An 18,734-nucleotide genomic window follows, 5' to 3' on the forward strand; every position below is an offset into this window, starting at 1 on the left:
CTATCAGATTTAATCCGTTGAATCTATCTGTCACTTCCACTGTATAATTGTAAGGGATTTGATTTAGGTTATACCTAAATGGTATAGTGGTTTTTCCTATTTTCTTCAATTTATGTCTGAATTTTGCAACATGGAGCTGATGATCTGAGCCACAGTCAGCTCCTGGTTTTGTTTTTGCTGACTGTATAGAGCTTATCCATCTTCGACTGCAAAGAATGTAATCAATCTGATTTCAGTAATGACAACCTGGTGATGTGATGTGTAGAGTCTTCTCTTGTGTCGTTGTTGGTAGAGGATGTTTGGTATGACCAGTGCATTTTCTTGGCAAAACTCCATTGGCCTTTGCCCTGCTTCATTTTGTATTCTGAGGCCAAATTTCCTGTTACTCCAAGTATCTTGACTTCCTACTTTTGCCTTCCAGTCTTCTATGATGAAAATGACATCATTTTTTTGGTGTTTGTTATTTTATTCATGTATATCATATTTCAAAAGGTGAAAACATACGCAAAAGCTGTTATTTAAAGTATTATTTATATAACAAAAATAATGTTTAAATTATAAAAGAGGCCAAGAGTCAACCGTCTCACTTTGAAAGGAGCAACCAAAATTCATTTGTTTGATAACACAGACACTACCCTGGATTGGGTAATATGATTCTCCATTCTATTTGATTTTAGAACATCACAGTTGTACTACACAATGTAGAAAACCATAGTTGATAAAATAATTGTGTAGTACATAATTAAATTAAGGTATAAAGATTAAGGCTTTTATACCTTAAATTTATGACAATTACAATTAAATCATTATAAACTGAGTTTGTATGTTTGTAATCATTTTGATAATTTGTAATTTTGTCTTATTATATGACATTTAAAACATCTAACAGATTTGTGTTAGATTTAAATATTTAATTTAATTTAATGGTTTTAATAATTATCTAAACTTCATATTAGTTTTGAAATATTAGTTATATAATAATACATATTTCAATTTTTTCATAAATAGTAAATGATATTAAGAATTAATATCAGCTCCAAAATGTGTACAAAGTAATCAGAGTTCCTCTAGTTACTAAAGTTCTTAAGCCCTAAAGGACATTAAGCATTCTATCAACAACAGAAGGTGAACTCATCTCTCTCTATGAGGCTGGTCATAGAAAATCATGATGCAAAGGGAATTTGACACCAATTTTTTAATCATGGAAATGGAAAACTACTCCAGTGTTCTTGCCTGGAGAATCCCAGGGATTGGGGGAGCCTGGTGGGCTGCCTTCTATGGGGTCATACAGTCGGACATGACTGAAGTGACTTAGCAGTAGCAGTTACATTTGTATACTCTCTCTTCTTTAAGAAGTCCCATTATTCATTCTCTGTGACATCCTACCTCATTTCCTCTCCTTAATCATAAAATTATTCTGACTATTAGAATCCCATCGCACCCACGTTCATACCTAGGTCAGTATGAACCTAGGTATGTTCATACCTAGGTCAGTCGCTCAGTCCTGTCTGACTTTGCTACCCCATGGACTGCAGCACGCCAGGCTTCCCTGTCCATCACCAACACCTGGAGCTTACTCAAACTCATGACCATTGAGTTGGTGATGCCTTCCAACCATCTCATTCTCTATTGTCCCCTTCTCCTCCTGACTTCAATCTTTCCCAGCATCAGGGTCTTTTCAAATGAGTCAGCTTTTTGCTTCAGGTGGCCAAAGTATTGGAGTTTCAGCTTCAGCATCAGTCCTTTCAGTGAATACTCAGGACTGATTTCCTTTCGGATGGACTGGTTGGATCTCCTTGCAGTCCAAGGGACTCTAAAGAGTCTTCTCCAACACCTCTGTTCAAAAGCATCACTTCTCTGAGGCTCAGCTTTTTGTATAGTCCATTTTTCACATCCATACATGACTACTGGTAGAACCATAACTTTGATTAAATGAACCTTTGTCAGCAAAATAATGTCTCTGCTTTTTAATACTCTGTCTAGGTTGGTCATAGCTTTTCTTCCAAGGAGCAAGTGTCTTTTATTTCATGGCTCATTCACCATATGCAGTGATTTTGGAGGCCCCAGCAAAATAAAGTTCCTCACTGTTTCCATTGTTTCCCCATCTATTTGCCATGAAATATGGGACTGGATGCCATGATCTTAGGTTTTTGACTATTGAGTTTTAAGCTAGTATACTAGTACTCTGTATATATACCCAGGTATACTAGACACCCATGTATACTAGACACCAATGTATGCTGCTGCTGCTAAGTCATTTCAGTTGTGTCCGACTCTGTGCAACTCCATAGACGGCAGCCCACCAGGCTCACCCGCCCCTGGGATTCTCCACGCAAGAACACTGAGTTGCCATTTCCTTCTCCAATGCATGAAAGTGAAAAGTGAAAGTGAAGTCGCTCAGTCTTATTAGACTCTTAGCGACCCCACAGACTGCAGCCTACCAGGTTCCTCTGTCCATGGGATTTTCCAGGCAAGAGTACCGGAGTGGGTTGCCATTGCCTTCTCTGGACACCGATGTATACTAGACAGCAAATTGAATCTTTGTTCTATCTTCTTTATTACCTGTACTTACATTTTTCCCCAAAGATATCCTGGCCAAAAGATAGAACAAAGCCTAAAAGACTTTATTTTTATCCTATCAACAGAGACATAACAGAATCGAGATGGGGAGCAATTTTGAGCCAATATGTAAGTGACCAGCTGCTTCAACCAGGCATTTAAGGGTTCTTTTGGAGAAGGAAATGGCAACCCACTCCAGTGTTGCTATTGGAGATCCCAGGGACGAGGAAGCCTGGTGGGCTGCCGTCTATGGGGTTGCACAAGAGTCGGACTCAACTGAAGTGACTTAGCAGCAGCAGCAGCATGCATATGTATAGCCTCCAAAACACAGCAGCAAGTCAGGTGGGACAGGGATAGTGAAAGGCAGAGTAACAAGACACTACCAATGATTGCATATTTTACCCATATGTTTAAGTTATTAATAAAAATAAAGCAAATATTGTTGTAAATTAAGTTCAGGACAGCTTGATGCTGAGTAGGTAAGATAGGTAAGTGGGCAGGTAGAAGGTAGGTAGGTAGGCAGGTAGGCTGATTGAGAGAACGCTTTCCTTGCCTAGTCTTAAACTGTATATGCTGGTGCCAACTTATGCACTCTGCATGGGGTGGAGTATTTGATAGCAGTAGCTAGTTTTTTAAAAATATCTTAGGAAGGTACAGTCAAACAGACACCTAGAGTCTTCCAGCAAATAGATTTCTGGTCTGAATAATGTAGAAAACTGCATATTTTGCATCACTGCTGATTTAAGAGAAAAAGAGGTGACTGAGAATTGGTATACTTATGTCAGACAATATAAACCAAAGAAAAAGTTATAAGCCACTGATATTATTACATGTTTCCTGGATTTGCTGTACCTGCCTTGAAAAGACTGCACTATTGAACACTGTTTCCCAATCTATTTGCCATGAAGTGATGGGAACGGATGCCATGTTAGTTTTCTAACATGTTGAGCTGTTGAAATGTTGAGCTTCAAGCCAACTTTTTCACTCTCCTCTTTCACTTTCATCAAGAGGCTTAGTTCTTCTTCACTTTCTGCCATAAGGGTGGTGTCATCAGCATATCTGAGGTTATTGCTATTTTTCCCAGCAAACTTGATTCTAGCTTGTGCTTCCTCCAGCCCAGTGTTTCTCATGATGTACTCTGCATATAAGTTAAATAAGCAGTGTGACAATATGCAGCCTTGACGTACTCCTTTTCCTATTTGCTTCATGGCAAATAGTTGGGGAAACAATGGAAACAGTGACAGACTTTATTTTCTTGGACTCCATAATCATTGCAGATGTGACTGCAGCCTTGAAATAAAGGACACTTGCTCCTTGCAAGTAAAGCTCTGAAAGCTTAGACAGCTTATTAAAAAGCAGAGACATTACTTTCCTGACAAATGTTCGTCTGGTCAAAGCTATGATTTTTCCAGTGGTCATATATGGATTTGAAAATTGGACCATAAAAAACTTGAGCACAGAAGAATTGATGCTTTTGAGCTGTGTTGTTGGAGAAGACTCTTGAGAGTCCCTTAGACTGCAAGGAGATCCAATCAGTCCATCCTAAAAAATCTGTCCTGAATATTCATTGGAAGGACTGATCCTGAAGCTGAAACTCCAATACTCTGGCCACGTGATGCAAAGAGCTGACTCATTTGAAAAGACCCTGATGCTGAGAAAGATTGAATGCAGGAGAAGAAGGGGATGACAGAGGATAAGATGGTTGGATGCATCACCGACTCAATGGATATGAGCTTGAGCAAGCACCGGGTGTTGGTGATGGACAGATAGGCCTGGTGTGGTGCAGTCCATGGAGTCACAAAGCGTATGACATGACTGAGCAACTGAACAAGAAAAAGAATACTTTTAAATCTATATATTGAGAAATATTAGATTTCTGTGATGCACTGTGTAATAAAAAAAACAAAAGGAGTATAGTTAGTCTACTATCTTGGTATATTTGGTATATGTAAAGTAGCAGTTTGAACTCTTTAGCCAATTCTACTTTAAAAGATAATGTTTTTATTTTTCTAGTACCTAGCTCGATTTTCTCCAAACTGGATCCATTATCATTTTTTTCCTTCCCTTTGCTCCTTCACATTTCTTTAACAGGGTGTCTGGGTTCTGGGTTAATTAGACATAATATGTGAAGAAGATTACAAAGAGAAAAATCAATTATTTCATTCTTCAGGGTGCAGTTCTAACTTAAAAATCATTTTGTGATAAATTACATAGCCATTATAGTTACATTTAAATTATTAACACAAAGATCCCTGGCCCTCCTATCTATTTCTCAGTGATTATAATCCTTAAGAATTTAAATTCAATTAGGATTACTCACTAAAAAATGTTACAAAAGTTTTTTTCACCCAGTAATCTATCCTCAAGTTTGTGTAAGACTTATAATAAGTAAAATAATTTCAAGAGTTTCAAGAAATCTATGCATTTAGTTAATTAGATATATGATATATTTTAGAAAATCTATATAGTATAGATATATGAATGAATACATGAGGTATCTTTTTTGATTAAAAAAGAAACTGGGACACTTGGCAGGGAAGTTATAGTCAGAATCTGAAATAGCATTTCAGAGGTTTTTTGAATAGAAGGAAAAATTTCAGAATATTCTATCTTATGTCCAGAAGAATCTATAGCCAACAGTGACTATAATAGGCAGTAGAAGAATAATATCATGTAAATAAATATTTTAAAAGCAGATAAAACTAATTAAAAACCTATTTCTTACTAGATTTCAAAAGATATTTGAATTCTAAGACTTAATCTGCTTTTATGAACTTAATTTTTAGCCTCCCAAACTACTATTTTTGTGAAGAGGGCACATATTTCAGGGAATTTGAAAATATGTCAGGAAGAAGCACATTGTTTGCATAGTTCTAAGCATGACTAATTTATACTATTATTTTAAAATTGGAAGTCATAAGCTCTTGCCTAAATAAACTTCAAAGCTGTATATATATATACACACACACACTATACATGTATATGTGGAAAGAGCAATATTTTACTCACAGGCAAACTGAAGTATGACTTCTCTACTAAGAATAGTTCCAAATGTGTTGGCTGCCAAACACTGATAATGACCAGAATCCTTTGCTTCACTTGGATTGCTTATAATAAAGGCCCCATCTATTAAACTGTAGCGATAATCACTTTCCAAATCTATTTCTGTTCCATTTCGAAGCCATCTTAGGGGAAAAAACACAGAAGACAAACATATAAAAATTACTTGAGACATAATACTCCCTGGATGTATCAGAATCTCACTGAAAGGAATTTTTAACAAAAGAAAAATTATTAATAGTGAATTTCTACCTGTAATTGGGAACTGGGTTGCCACGAGCTTCACAATTCAGTGCTACTTTCTTTTCATCAGAATCAGTCGGGAAAATTATATCTTCTGGTTCTTGCACAAACACTGGTCCATAATCCACACTTTCTGTAAGGACCAAAAAGACACACTTTAAAATTTCCTGAGATAGCAAGACATTGTTTTCTCCGCTATGTCCCTATTCAAAATTCTTGCTCTTTCCTCGTGCTGAACAGGCTTATTATCAAAGAAAGGTATAGCTGGCAAATTATATTGTTTTAGTAAATTGCAGAGACCTAAATAGATGCTTTTCTCTACTTGACCAAGACAGCTTTTAAAAAATATGATACATGAAATGAAAAAACATACATCTCAAGCATAGGTGTTGTACATTTTAAAATATATCTTTAAATTCACCAAAAGCAGAGCTAAGGAGACAGTAAATAAAAATATTAGTTTTTAAAAAACTGAAATTGTAGAAGTCTTAGAATGTTGAAAATAATATATGATAAAGTTATGAACTAATACTTTGCTACTACTTGGGTACTATAGATATGAAAATGTTGGTCCTTGTGCATTTTTCACATATTCCTTTCTTCACTTATTCAATCAAGCACTGTTGCTGCTGCTGCTGCTAAGTCGATTCAGTCGTGTCCGACTCTGTGCAACCCCATAGATGGCAGCCCACCAGGCTCCCTGGTCCCTGGGATTCTCCAGGCAATAACACTGGAGTGGGTTGCCATTTCCTTCTCCAATGCATGAAAGTGAAAAGTGAAAGTGAAGTCGCTCAGTCATGTCCAACTCTTAGCGACCCCATTGACTGCAGCCCACCAGGCTCCTCTGTCCATGGGATTTTCCAGGCAAGAGTATTGGAGTGGGGTGCCATTGCCTTCTCCACAATCAAGCACTACTTAGTGCTTAATGATGCTTGACAGTAGGGGGAAATGATGCAATGCAAATATTCACATTCTCAAGGAATAAATGAGACACGTCCTCCAAAAAATCAAATAATTGAATAAAGATAGCAAAACTGTATACAACTAAATGTTTACCTGTTAGTAAAGTAAATAAGGAAATCAGAAGAGAAGAGGCAAAAAAAGGAAGGGAGGGAAAAAGAGCTGTTTAAATGAATACTATGCACCAGACACTGGAGTCTATCTCATTAACTACTTAGCACAGAGAAAATCTATGATAAAGGTAATTTTAAACTAATGAACATTTCATGGAAAAGTAGAAATAAAATAGGCCTCAAATGTCAACTTGAACTTAAGGAATTTTAGAATAATTCTGCTGGAGAAATGATGAGTAATATGCTGGAGGGATTATAAATCATATATAGCCCTAGTTGAGTAGAATGTACAGAGTTATATGCATACCTAGTCTCAATAGCATTCTGAAATGTGAAATCAGGAAAAAGTAAAACTCTTTATTTTTTCGCTAATTATAAATTTGATTACATGACAACCTTAGATTAATATTTTCAACACTGGCACAAAAGACGTTTGGGGATATTCTTTGTTGTGAAGGTTTTCTGTGCACTGTAAGATGATTACCATCGTTCCTGGCCTCTACCCTCCAGATTCCAGCAGCACACCTCCCCAAAATGGAATAATAAAAAATGTCTGCAGACCTCATTAGATGTTTCCTCGAGTGAAAATAACCCTTGTTTAAAGCCACTGTATTAGAAAATATGAAGAGCAAAGATTTTAGGAAGATTTTTCCAATGTCTGTGTTAAACAGGTGGGGTATTTACATCCTCTGTGGATAACCACAAGAAAATATCAGGAAACAATTCAAGAATGAATAGTCTCAAAAATAAAGACTTAGCAAATTATTACTGAAAAGATGTACACCTCCATATTTAGAATAATGAGTTTAGAGTAAATTGATTTGCTTTCTTGCAAAGTACTCTACAGCCGGTCTCTTTTGGACAAAAAGAAACATGGTATTCCAATCATCCCTCCGATACAAATTGAATATTCACAATGGCCAATACCAACAAGTATTTTCTTTGAGTTCTGGAAAACATAACTGAGTTTCCTTCCCCTAAGGTATTAATGAAAAAAAAAAATACATGAGTGTAACTAAAATGTGTTATTCTATACCAAATTCTACTGCTGTTTTACTTTAAAAAAAAGGAAAATAAATAAGATATTTGATAAATAAATAACTAGAGGAAATTATTGTCAAAATATCATGCTGCATGTTATTGCCTCATAATGATCTTCTTAAAATTTGGAAAAGTACATGAAACCTCAAAATTTCAATTAGTACTAAACTACATAATAAAATTATGAAAAGGAATCATTTCTTCTGGACTTTACACATTAAAATGTAATCTTTTAAATTGACATTATAAATATCTATGATATTTAAGAATACATTTTAATAAATATATTTTATACTTTTATATACTTTTTAAAATTCTTGAGCTTTAGAGTCAGACACTTGAATTCAAACTTTAAAACTATCTTGAGAGTGTTTTGCCTATGTTTTATAGTTTCTGGTCTGACATTTAGATCTTTAATCCATTTTGAGTTTATTTTTGTGTGTGGTGTTAGAAAGTGATCTAGTTTCATTCTTTTACAAGTGGTTGACCGGGTTTCCCACCACCACTTGTTAAAGAGATTGTCTTTACTCCATTGCATATCCTTGCCTCCTTTGTCAAAGAGAAGGTGTCCGTATGTGTGTAGATTTATCTCTGGACTTTCTATTTTGTTCCATGGATCTATATTTCTGTCTTTGTGCCAGTACCATACTGTCTTGATGACTGTGGCTTTGTAGTAGAGCCTGAATCAGGCTAGTTGATTCCTCCAGTTCCATTCTTCTTTCTCAAGATTGCTTTGGCTATTCGATGTTTTTTGTATTTCCATACAAAGCTTTAAATTATTTGTTCTAGTTCTGTGAAAAATACCGTTGGTAGCTTGATAGGGATTGCATTGAACCTATAGATTGCTTTGGGTAGTATACTCATTTTCACTATATTGATTCTTCTGATCCATGAACATGGTATATTTCTCCATCTGTTAGTGTCCTTTTTGATTTCTTTCATCAGTGTTTTATAGTTTTCTATATATAGGTCTTTAGTTTCTTTAGGTAGATATATTCTTAAGTATTTTATTCTTTTCGTTGCAATGGTGAATGGAATTGTTTCCTTAATTTCTTTTTCTACTTTCTCATTATTAGTGTATAGGAATGCAAGCTCCTAGAGGAGAAGACAGGCAAAACACTCTCTAACATAAATCACAGCAGGATCCTCTATGATCCACCTCCCAGAATTCTGGAAATCAAAGCAAAAATAAACAAATGGGACCAATTAAAATTAAAAGCTTCTGCTCAACAAAGGAAAATATAAGAAAGGTGAAAAGACAGCCTTCTGAATGGGAGAAAATAATAGCAAATGAAGCAACTGACATATAACTAATCTCAAAAATATACAAGCAACTTATGCAGCTCAAGTCCAGAAAAATAAATGACCCAATCAAAAAATGGGCCAAAGAACTAAATAGATATTTCTCCAAAGAAGACATACAGATGGCTAACAAACACATGAAAAGATGCTCAACATCAATCATTATTAGAGAAATGCAAATCAAGACCACAATGAGGTACCACTTCACACCAATCAGAATGGCTGTGATCCAAAAGTCTGCAAGCAATAAATGCTGGAGAGGGTGTGGAGAAAAGGGAACCCTCTTACACTGTTGGTGGGAATGCAAACTAGTGCAGCCACTATGGAGAACAGTGTAGAGATTCCTTAAAAAATTGCAAACAAACCTGCCTTATGACCCAGCAATCCCCCTGCTGGGCATACACACCGAGGAAACCAGAATAGAAAGAGACACATGTACCCCAGTGTTCATCGCAGCACTGTTTATAATAGCCAGGACATGGAAACAACCTAGATGTCCATCAGCAGATGAATGGATAAGAAAGCAGTGGTACATATACACAATGGAGTATTACTCAGCCATTAAAAAGAATACATTTGAATCAGTTCTAATGAGATGAATGAAACTGGAGCCGATTATACAGAGTGATGTAAGCCAGAAAGGAAAACACCAATATAGTATACTAACACATATGTATGGAATTTAGAAAGATGGTAATGATGACTCTGTATGTGAGACAGCAAAAGAGACAAGATGTATAGAGTGGACTTTTGGACTCATAGGGAGAGGGAGAGGGTGGGATGATTTGGGAGAATGGCATTGAAACATGTATACTATCATGTAAGAAACAAATCGCCAGTCTATGTTCATTGCAGGATACAGCATGCTTGGGGCTGGTGCACGGGGATGATCCAAAGAGATGATATGGGGTGGGAGGTGGGAGGGGGGTTCATGTTTGGGAACTCATGTACACCCGTGGTGGATTCATGTCAATGTATGGCAAAACCAATACAGTATTGTAAAGTAAAATAAAGTAAAAATAAAAATTAAAAAATAAATGAAACCATCTTGAGTCAAGTACTTTTATAATTTGCTGCTTAATTTACTAATTGTAGATAATAATGTTTCCTTTCAATATTATTATGGAGATCGATCAACATTTGTAAATACTTAGTATGTCACAGTTCAGTTCAGTTCAGTTCAGTCACTCAGTCATGTCCAACTCTTTGCCACCCCATGAATCGCAGCACGCTAGGCCTCCCTGTCCATCATCAACTCCCAGAGTTCACTCAAACTCATGTCCATTGAGTCGGTGATGCCCTCCAGCCATCTCATCCTCTGCCATCCCCTTCTCCTCCTGCCCCCGAACCCTCCCAGCATCAGAGTCTTTTCCAATGAGTCAACTCTTTGCATGAGGTGGCCAAAGTACTGGAGTTTCAGCTTTAGCATCAGTCCTTCCAATGAACATCCAGGACTGATCTCCCCTAGGATGGACTGGTCGGATCTACTTGCAGTCCAAGGGACTCTCAAGAGTCTTCTCCAACACCACAGTTCAAAAGCATCAATTCTTCGGTGCTCAGCTTTCTTCACAGTCCAACTCTCACATCCATACATGACCACTGGAAAAACCGTAGCCTTGACTAGACGGACTTTGGTGGCAAAGTAATGTCTCTGCTTTTCAATATGCTATCTAGGTTGGTCATAACTTTTCTTCCAAGGAGTAAGCATCTTTTAATTTCATGGCTACAAGTACTCAACAAATTGTAATTAATAAGAGTAATAACTAAAACTTACTTGTGTCATAATTACTATATGCCAGACATTATACTGAATAATTTATATGCAATATATCATGTAACACTCATAACAATGTGACTAGAACTAATTTCCACATTTTATTTTTTCATAGAGCAGTAATTTTTCACTTTCTTTGTAAGAGTAGTATCCTTTATTTTTAATTAACTTTTATTGAAGTATAGATGATTAACAATGCATTAAATTCAGTTTTAGAGCAAAGTTAATCAGTTTTATATATATTCACACTTTTTAAGATCCTTTCTCATATAGGACATTGAAGAGTATTGAGTAGAGTTCATGTGCTATACAGTACGTTTTTATTAGTTATCTATTTAATTTTCCTATTTTATAGAAGACAGAACTGTGGCTGAAATCAATTAAGCAAATTTGTATAGCAAATAAATTATAAATTTGGGACATAAATTCAAGGTTGTTGGAATACAGAACCTCATTATCACTATCACTATTGTTACTGCCACTATTACCATATTTATAGTAACTATTATTATTATATTTAAATAGCATTCACAAAGCACTCTTGTATATTACTATTTAGTTATCTGAGCCTAGTTTCATAATTATTTGTAATTCAAAGATGAAAACACTGAGCTTCTGAGAGAAGACTTCTTCAAAATTAGCACATAGTAAATGGTTGATTTAATTAATGTTCTATGGTTCCAAATCTTAGACTCTGAAAATTGTCAAAACAAGCCAAGAGAAATAAAGGCTTCCCAAACTGGGAAAAGCAGAACACTAAGATTGCTAAATGACAGACTGAAAAGTTAAAGGATTAGTCTGAAAAACACATATTCTATTATGAGAGCCCATAGTCTGTTAGAAACATCTGTTCATTGTCACTTCTGAAAACATTTAATGACTCAGTGAGCCCTCTCTCTCCGTCTCTCTTCCTGCTGTTCCTCTTTCTCTTGTTTTTCTCTTAGAAATAAAGTTCATCATAAAGGATGGAAAAGCCTGAATCTATGGTGAGTTTCCCAGTCCCTAGCAAAAGGGTAGTCAAAGATGATTCTATCTCTGAAGGGATTAGCTTTTAAAGTTCCATACCAACAAGGTATAATTACAAGTAAACTCACACAAACTATTTTGAGGGCTTCCCTGGTGACTCAGTGGTAAAGAATCCTCCTGCAATGCATGAGTGGACAGAGGAATCTGGTGGGCTTTTCTCCACATCCTCTCCAACGTTTGTTTCCTGTAGATTTTTTGATGACAGTCATTCTGACAGGTGTGAGATGGTAGTTCCTTGGCTTTGATTTGAACTCCTCTAATATAATTAACAATTTAGAGATTTTTTTTTTCATGTGCCTGTTAGCCATCTGAATGTCTTCTGTGGAAAAAATATCCATTCAGGTCTCTTTTTTATAGTTCAGAGTTTCGCTTGGTAAATGAAGGATAGTACACCCCCAAGGCATTTTGGGGGGCTGACCCTGAAGGAGAGGCTTCAACCTGTCTTGACTCCCTCCTTTTACACTTTTTGTCTCCTCCCTCTGAGACTGCCCTATGCAGATTAGGGCTAGCACACATCATCAGTCAGGACAGGGGTGTGTTTTCTTCACCTGAGGTTCCCAGTCCAGGTCAGAGGATTTTCCCTTTGTTCCCTTTTCATGGGCTTTTCCCCTTTCTTTGTCTTTTTAGCTGCCACCAGTTTGGACTACTTTTTCTATTATAATTACCTAACATTTTCCCCTTAAGGGATGGGAGGCCCAATTCATTGGGAATAGGGACACTGAGATCTCTCTGGCTACTTCTTGCTGAGCTGAGACATTGAGGAGCATGGGGTCTCCATCTCTTGCTAGTCTCAAGCCTCAGAGTCCCTATAGAGCTATCTGTCTAAGGGTGAGTGAGTTTCCTTGGCTAAGACAAACCAAGAGAGAAAGAACATAGCCCAGAGTTAACTCAAGAGTTGTCCCAAGAAAGCTTATCCCCAAAAACTTAATTTTGGGGGTATTCATTAGAATGGTGCTTATTGATAGTTCTGAATAGGTATTGGAGAGCTCCCAGGAGGCCACAGGTGTATTGAGTGTCCTCTTCTCTTTTCTTCCATGTGAACTAGAGTTCAGCCTTTGGGGACCCATCTTTCCAGACCTTAATTAAGACTTGAATCCCTGGGGCATATAGTGGTGGCCCTTCAGAATCTTTTGGGTCCTTGGTTGACATCTCATAAACATATTTTTGGTTGGAATAGACCAGAGGGTCTGAGTCTCTGGATCCTTGAAAAGGATATTGACATTAAAAAAAAAAAAAAAAGTTCTCCCATATAGTGTCTCAGAAGGGCTAAGATCAATCTGTTCCTTAGGGGCAACATGGGTGCAGAGGGAAGCTATTGGTAAAGCCTCCTTTAATCTGAGAAAGGTCTCCTGAATTATCTTCTTTGTCACTGATTTTAAGAATTGATTGGCTCTCTCTACTTTTCCTGAAGACTGAGACCGCCAGGCACAATGGAGGTAATGCCCAATGCCTTAGAGGGGCTTCCCCGGGGGCTCAAGGGTAGAGCGTCTGCCTGCCACGTGGGAGCCTTTGACTCCCAGGTTGGGACGATCCCCTGGAGAAGGAAATGGCAAGCCACTCCAGTGGAAAATTCCATAGATAGAGGAGCCTGCTAAGTTGCCATCCACAGAATTGCAAAGAGTCACACATGACTGAGCAACTTCACTTCACAATGCCTTAGAGAGCCCTTGCTGCTGCTGCTGCTGCTAAGTCACTTCAGTCGTGTCCAACTCTTAGCGACCCCGTGGACTGCAGCCTACCAGGCTCATCTGTCCATGGAATTTTCCAGGCAAGAGTACCAGAGTGGGTTGCCATTGCCTTCTCCCTAGAGAGCCCTTGGGATGGTTTTAAAAGTAAGTGATGTTCCATTGTCTTTTTGTAGTGACCTAGGCAGGCCAAATCTTGGAATAATTTCATGGTGCTGCTTTTTCACCACCTCCTCAGGTGAAATCCATCCTGTGAAGGTATCTATCATGACAATTAGGTATTTATATCCTTGAGAAACTGGCATCTGGGTAAAGTCCATCTGCCGGCCCTTTCCTGGGTAGGTCCCATGACATTGGATTGGCTGGGCCAGCTGGGGTCTTTGAGTTCTTTGGGGGTTAATTGGCAAGTAAGACATAGGGAGACCACATCACTTATAGTCATTTAGAGGCTTGCTCCTCTGAAGGAACTTTCTAGTAATGTTTGGAGGGCCTTGTCCCATAGATGAGTGGTGGCATGTGAGGAGTTAACCAACTCTCATTGGAGGTTCTTCAGCAGAAAGAGGAGGCCCTCTTTTTGGAAACACCTCACAAGATCTTGTTGAAAGCCCTCACTCTTAGCTTTAAGATTCTCACCTTCAGTATATCAAGGAGTTCCTGGCAAATTAGTTAGCAGCACTATGGTAGAAACCCCTATTAGGTCACTGTTTTTTAATGCTGCTCTCTTAGCTGCTGCTGCCTGGTTCCCTTGAGCCAATTCTGTACTCTGTTTTCCAGTCTTCTCTACAGTGGGAGACTGCAACCTCAGCAGGCAGATGGACTGCCTCCAAGAGCCTAAGGATTTGATCACCATACTTTATTGGGGACCCTTGGGTGGTCAAGTGGCCTCTTTATTTCCAAATAGCAGCATATGCATGTAGCACCTGAAAGGCACACTTGGAGTCAATGTAAATGGCTGCTCTTTCCTTTCCCAGCTCTAAAGCTTGAGTCAGAGCTATGAGCTCAGTCAATTGGACTGAAGTACCTGAAGCTAAAGGTTTAGTCTCTATGGTCTCAAAACCGGAGACTACTTCAAATCCTGCCTCCTTTTTCTATTTAAGACAAAGTTGCTTCCATTGGTGTACCAAATTTCCTCAGGATTGGTCAAAGGGTCTTCTCTACAATCCCTTTCAGGATTTTGTCCAGTGGTCCAAAGTTTCTAGGCAAGAGTGAAAGGGGAGAGATTTCTCAGGGTTAGGCATGAGGGTAGCTGGGTTAAGAACCTCAAAAAAGGAAATAGTCCTGGATTTTCCATCAGCACTACCCGGTAATGCATGAGGATTCTTTGATTGGATATCCATAAATGGCCACTCTCATTTAGTTTTTTCACTTGGTCACTGGTAAAAATAAATAAATAAATAAATAAAAATAGCAAGAGAGTTTTAAAGTATCTTCTATTAGGGCTGCAAGCTTTCAAAGGCAGGGAGGCCAGCCTCAGGGAGGCCAGCCTCAGGCAGTAGGGTTGAGCCTCTTCGATAAGTGAGTTACTGACAGGCTCAGGTCCCAACCTTTGAGTTAACACTCCCAAGGCTACTCCTTCCTTTTCATGGCTGTATACTTGGAATGCTTTTTCTGGGTCTGCAACCTCAGGTGGGTGCTTGGGTTAAGGCTTGTTTTAGTGTTGTCTCTGCCTCCTTTTGAGGTCCCCATGTCAATGAGATTGGTGAGTATATCTCTTCTCAATAAGGGATTTGGACATTCAGGAACTGTCAGAAACTGATGGGAAAATATCTGTCCATCTCAGCAACAAAGAAGTGATTGGGTGAATCTTTTTGTAATTGTTTTCCTGTAGCACCCAAAATGGTCCATGCTGCGGGGAGATGGCTCCAGAGCAGGAGGTCAGGAGAGAGTAGGTAGCCCCAGTGTCAACCAAGAAATTTTTGGACCTACCTGCCACATCCAGTTGCACATTTGGCTCCAGTCCCATGATGGTTAACTGTTAGAGGTGAACTGGCTGGAGTGGGACACTTCAGTCCTGTTAAACCATCGTGAAGGAAGGCTTGGCACTTGACCTTGAGGCTCTTGGGTCCCCAGGGCAGAGTGCTACCTAATATCCCAGTTGATGGCATTTGTAGCAAGCAGTTTTAGGAGGCTTGCCATGGTATGGACACTTTCTGGCCCAGTGTCCCACCTGTCTACAGATTAGGCATTTGTCTCATGCCTTGTCCTTGAGGTTTGCCACAGGGCTTCCCTGGAGGGTGGCCAGCATCTGGGCATGCCTTGACTCTTTCCTCCTCTCCCTTTCCTGGGCCTTGGCCTCCTTCTCCTGTTCTCTGGTATCAAAGATATTAGTGTCTGTCTGGACCATTTCATCTAAAGAGGAAGCAGAGTCTTGATGCTATAGCTGTTGCAACAGCTATACATTATCCTTATGTATGATGCAAATTGGGGCAACAATTTGTCCTTTAAAATCACATTTCCATTGCAAGAGTCTAAATCTAGATTGGGAAACTTTAGTAGGGCCTCTTTTAGCCTTTCCAGAAAGGCAGTGGGATTCTCACTGGGCTCCTGAGTTATTGCTGAGACCCAGGCACAGCACCACAGCACCATAACTAATAGGTTTCCTTCTGTTTCCATGGCTGGACTTCCTTAGGGTGAGTCTTCTGAACCTTATCCTAGCTAGTACTGTTGCGATCTGAGAGCCAGGCCTCCCTAGGTCAAGGTGCAGATCCCCAGGCAGGTGGAAGCAGGTCAGCCTCCTGGAGACTGAATCTTCAGGCAAGTCAAGACTGGGCAGACTCCTGGGAACTGGGTCCTTGGGTAGGTTGAGGCAGGTTGACCCACTCTAGGTATAACAGAGTTAATGATAAAGGAGTGGGTAGATGTTCAATAACATGGAATGGAGATTTGATCTGGGGGTATATTCACAGCTTTAGGAGAAGAGTGGTAAGAGTTTGGGCTGAAATGGCCCACAGGCTAACTCCGAAAGTGGCAAACATTGTTCCTGGAAGTCCAATTGCCCATGAAGGGATGCCACCGACAGGTGGACTTTTAGCGGGTATTGCGTGTCTGCCGCCCACCCTAGCAGGGGCACTAAGAAGTGCTGTTGCTACACATGTCTTAGGAAACATGGGAGATAAAGGCCTAAATCTTTTGAGGGTACTAAACAGTTTTTCCCTCCCAAAGGCCAGCCATTTTCTGATTGCCCCACCAGAAAGTTGCAGAGGCAACATTGTGGGCCCAAACAAGGCTCATGCAAAGAGCACAACTCCTGGAAATAGAAAAACTAATAACCCTCCCAATACTTTGCAGAGAGTGGCATAGAAAAAGGGAAGACCTGGAGGACAAGAGGGGAAGGAAGTGAGAAGAATGTGCTGAGGAATCCCCTTACTATTATTATCCCCTTATTATTCCTGAGGAATAGCCTTCCAGGAAAGTGGCTAAACGCTTGACCTGTGCCCACACAGCTTTCATTTCCCTGATCTTCGGCACAAGGAAGACTAAAGACAAAAGAACTCTCACCCACTGGGCAATGGCTTCTGGATACAATGGATGGTGGAGGCTTTAAGACATGCCAGGGAGTAGCTCCTGACAGAATCCCTCAATTACATCACAGCTGCTTGGCTATTCACAGGGAGTATGAGCAGACACAAAGGAGAGATTGTAAAGGAATTAAGGTTTTGTTAGCCATATGTGCCTTCCAGCCAGAGGCGAGGACCTCCTACCTTAACCAGAGGTCTTCTGGAATCTGAGACTGTGCTACACGAGCTTTCTGCCACCTTAGTTTTTGCTGGGCCAGGTCCCACCGCAATCAACTTCCCGTCACTTCTGCTGCGTTGGGTTTCTGTTGTGCTCAGCTTTCACTGAGTGAACGTTCACCATATTGGGCTTCAGCTCTGATGGGCTTCCGCCTCACTGGGCCCAGCTGAGGTGGCTACATCCAGGTTACATCTGGGTCATGGCACCAGATATGTCAGGAGACGGTATCCTCAGTCCAGTCTCACCACAAAGAAGAGTTGAAAAGGCAGACCAGTGTTACACCTTGGTTGCAACTCAGAGTTTTATTTGGTAAACAGAGGATAGTACACCTTCAAGGCATGAGGGTGGGCCAAAACTCAAGGAGAGGCCTATACAGGTCTTCTTCCCACTTTTTAGTGGGCTTCCCTGGTGGCTCAGATAGTAAAGCGTCTGCCTGCAGTGTGGGAGACCTGGGTTCAATCCCTGGGTTGGGAATATGCCCTGGACAAGGAAATGACCACCCACTCCAGTACTCTTCCCACTTTTTAATTACTTTTTTTTTTAATATACTGATTTGTATGAACTGCTAACATGTTTTGGATATGAATCTCTTACTGGTTATGCTTATTTGCATATATTTTCTCCTATTCAGTACGTTGTCTTTTTGTTTTGTCAAAAGTTTTCCTTTATTGTACAAAATCTTTTAGGTTAAATTAGGCCCCATTAGTTTCTTAAATTAGGTTTTACTTGTTTCTTTTTGCTTTTATTTGTTTGTCTTAGGAAACAGATCCAAAAATTATTACTAAGATTTATGTCAACAAGTGTTCTGCCTATGTTATCTTCTAGAAGTTTTAAGGTTTCAGGTCCTGTATATAGGTCTTCAATCTATTTTGAGTTTATTTTTGTATATGATGAGAGGAAATGCTCTAGTCTCATTGTTTCACATGTAGCTGTCACTTTCCAAACACCATTTATTTAAGAGAATATCTTTCCTGCGTTGCATATTCTTGCCTCTTTCATCATAGATTAATAGATTATAGGTGCATGGGTTTATTTCTGGGCTCTCCATTTTGTTCCATTGATCTATGTATCTGTTTTATGTGCCAGCAAGTTGCCTTTTTGACTACTCTTACATTGTAATATAGTCTGAAGTATGGGATCATGAAAATTCCAGCTTTTTGCTTTTTTCTGAAGATTGTTTTGTCAAATAAGAATCTTTTGTAGTTCCATGTAAATTTTAAGATGTTTTTCTAGCTC

At 39.1% G+C, this 18,734-nt stretch overlaps 1 protein-coding gene across 1 annotated transcript in view; it reads right to left on the reverse strand.

Moving 5' to 3' along the window:
* CNTN5 (contactin 5) overlaps positions 1-18,734 on the reverse strand; it is a 642,146-nt gene that overhangs the window by 605,743 nt on the left and 17,669 nt on the right. The window contains exons 2-3 of the mRNA XM_069553671.2: positions 5,872-5,995; positions 5,569-5,744 (exon numbers count right to left, since the gene is read on the reverse strand). Coding sequence (XP_069409772.2) covers positions 5,569-5,744; positions 5,872-5,995 — 300 coding nt within the window. The remainder of the gene's footprint in view (positions 1-5,568; positions 5,745-5,871; positions 5,996-18,734) is intronic.

The sequence above is a fragment of the Ovis canadensis genome, chromosome 15 (genome assembly GCF_042477335.2).
Source record: "Ovis canadensis isolate MfBH-ARS-UI-01 breed Bighorn chromosome 15, ARS-UI_OviCan_v2, whole genome shotgun sequence".
Classification (NCBI taxonomy): domain Eukaryota; kingdom Metazoa; phylum Chordata; class Mammalia; order Artiodactyla; family Bovidae; genus Ovis; species Ovis canadensis.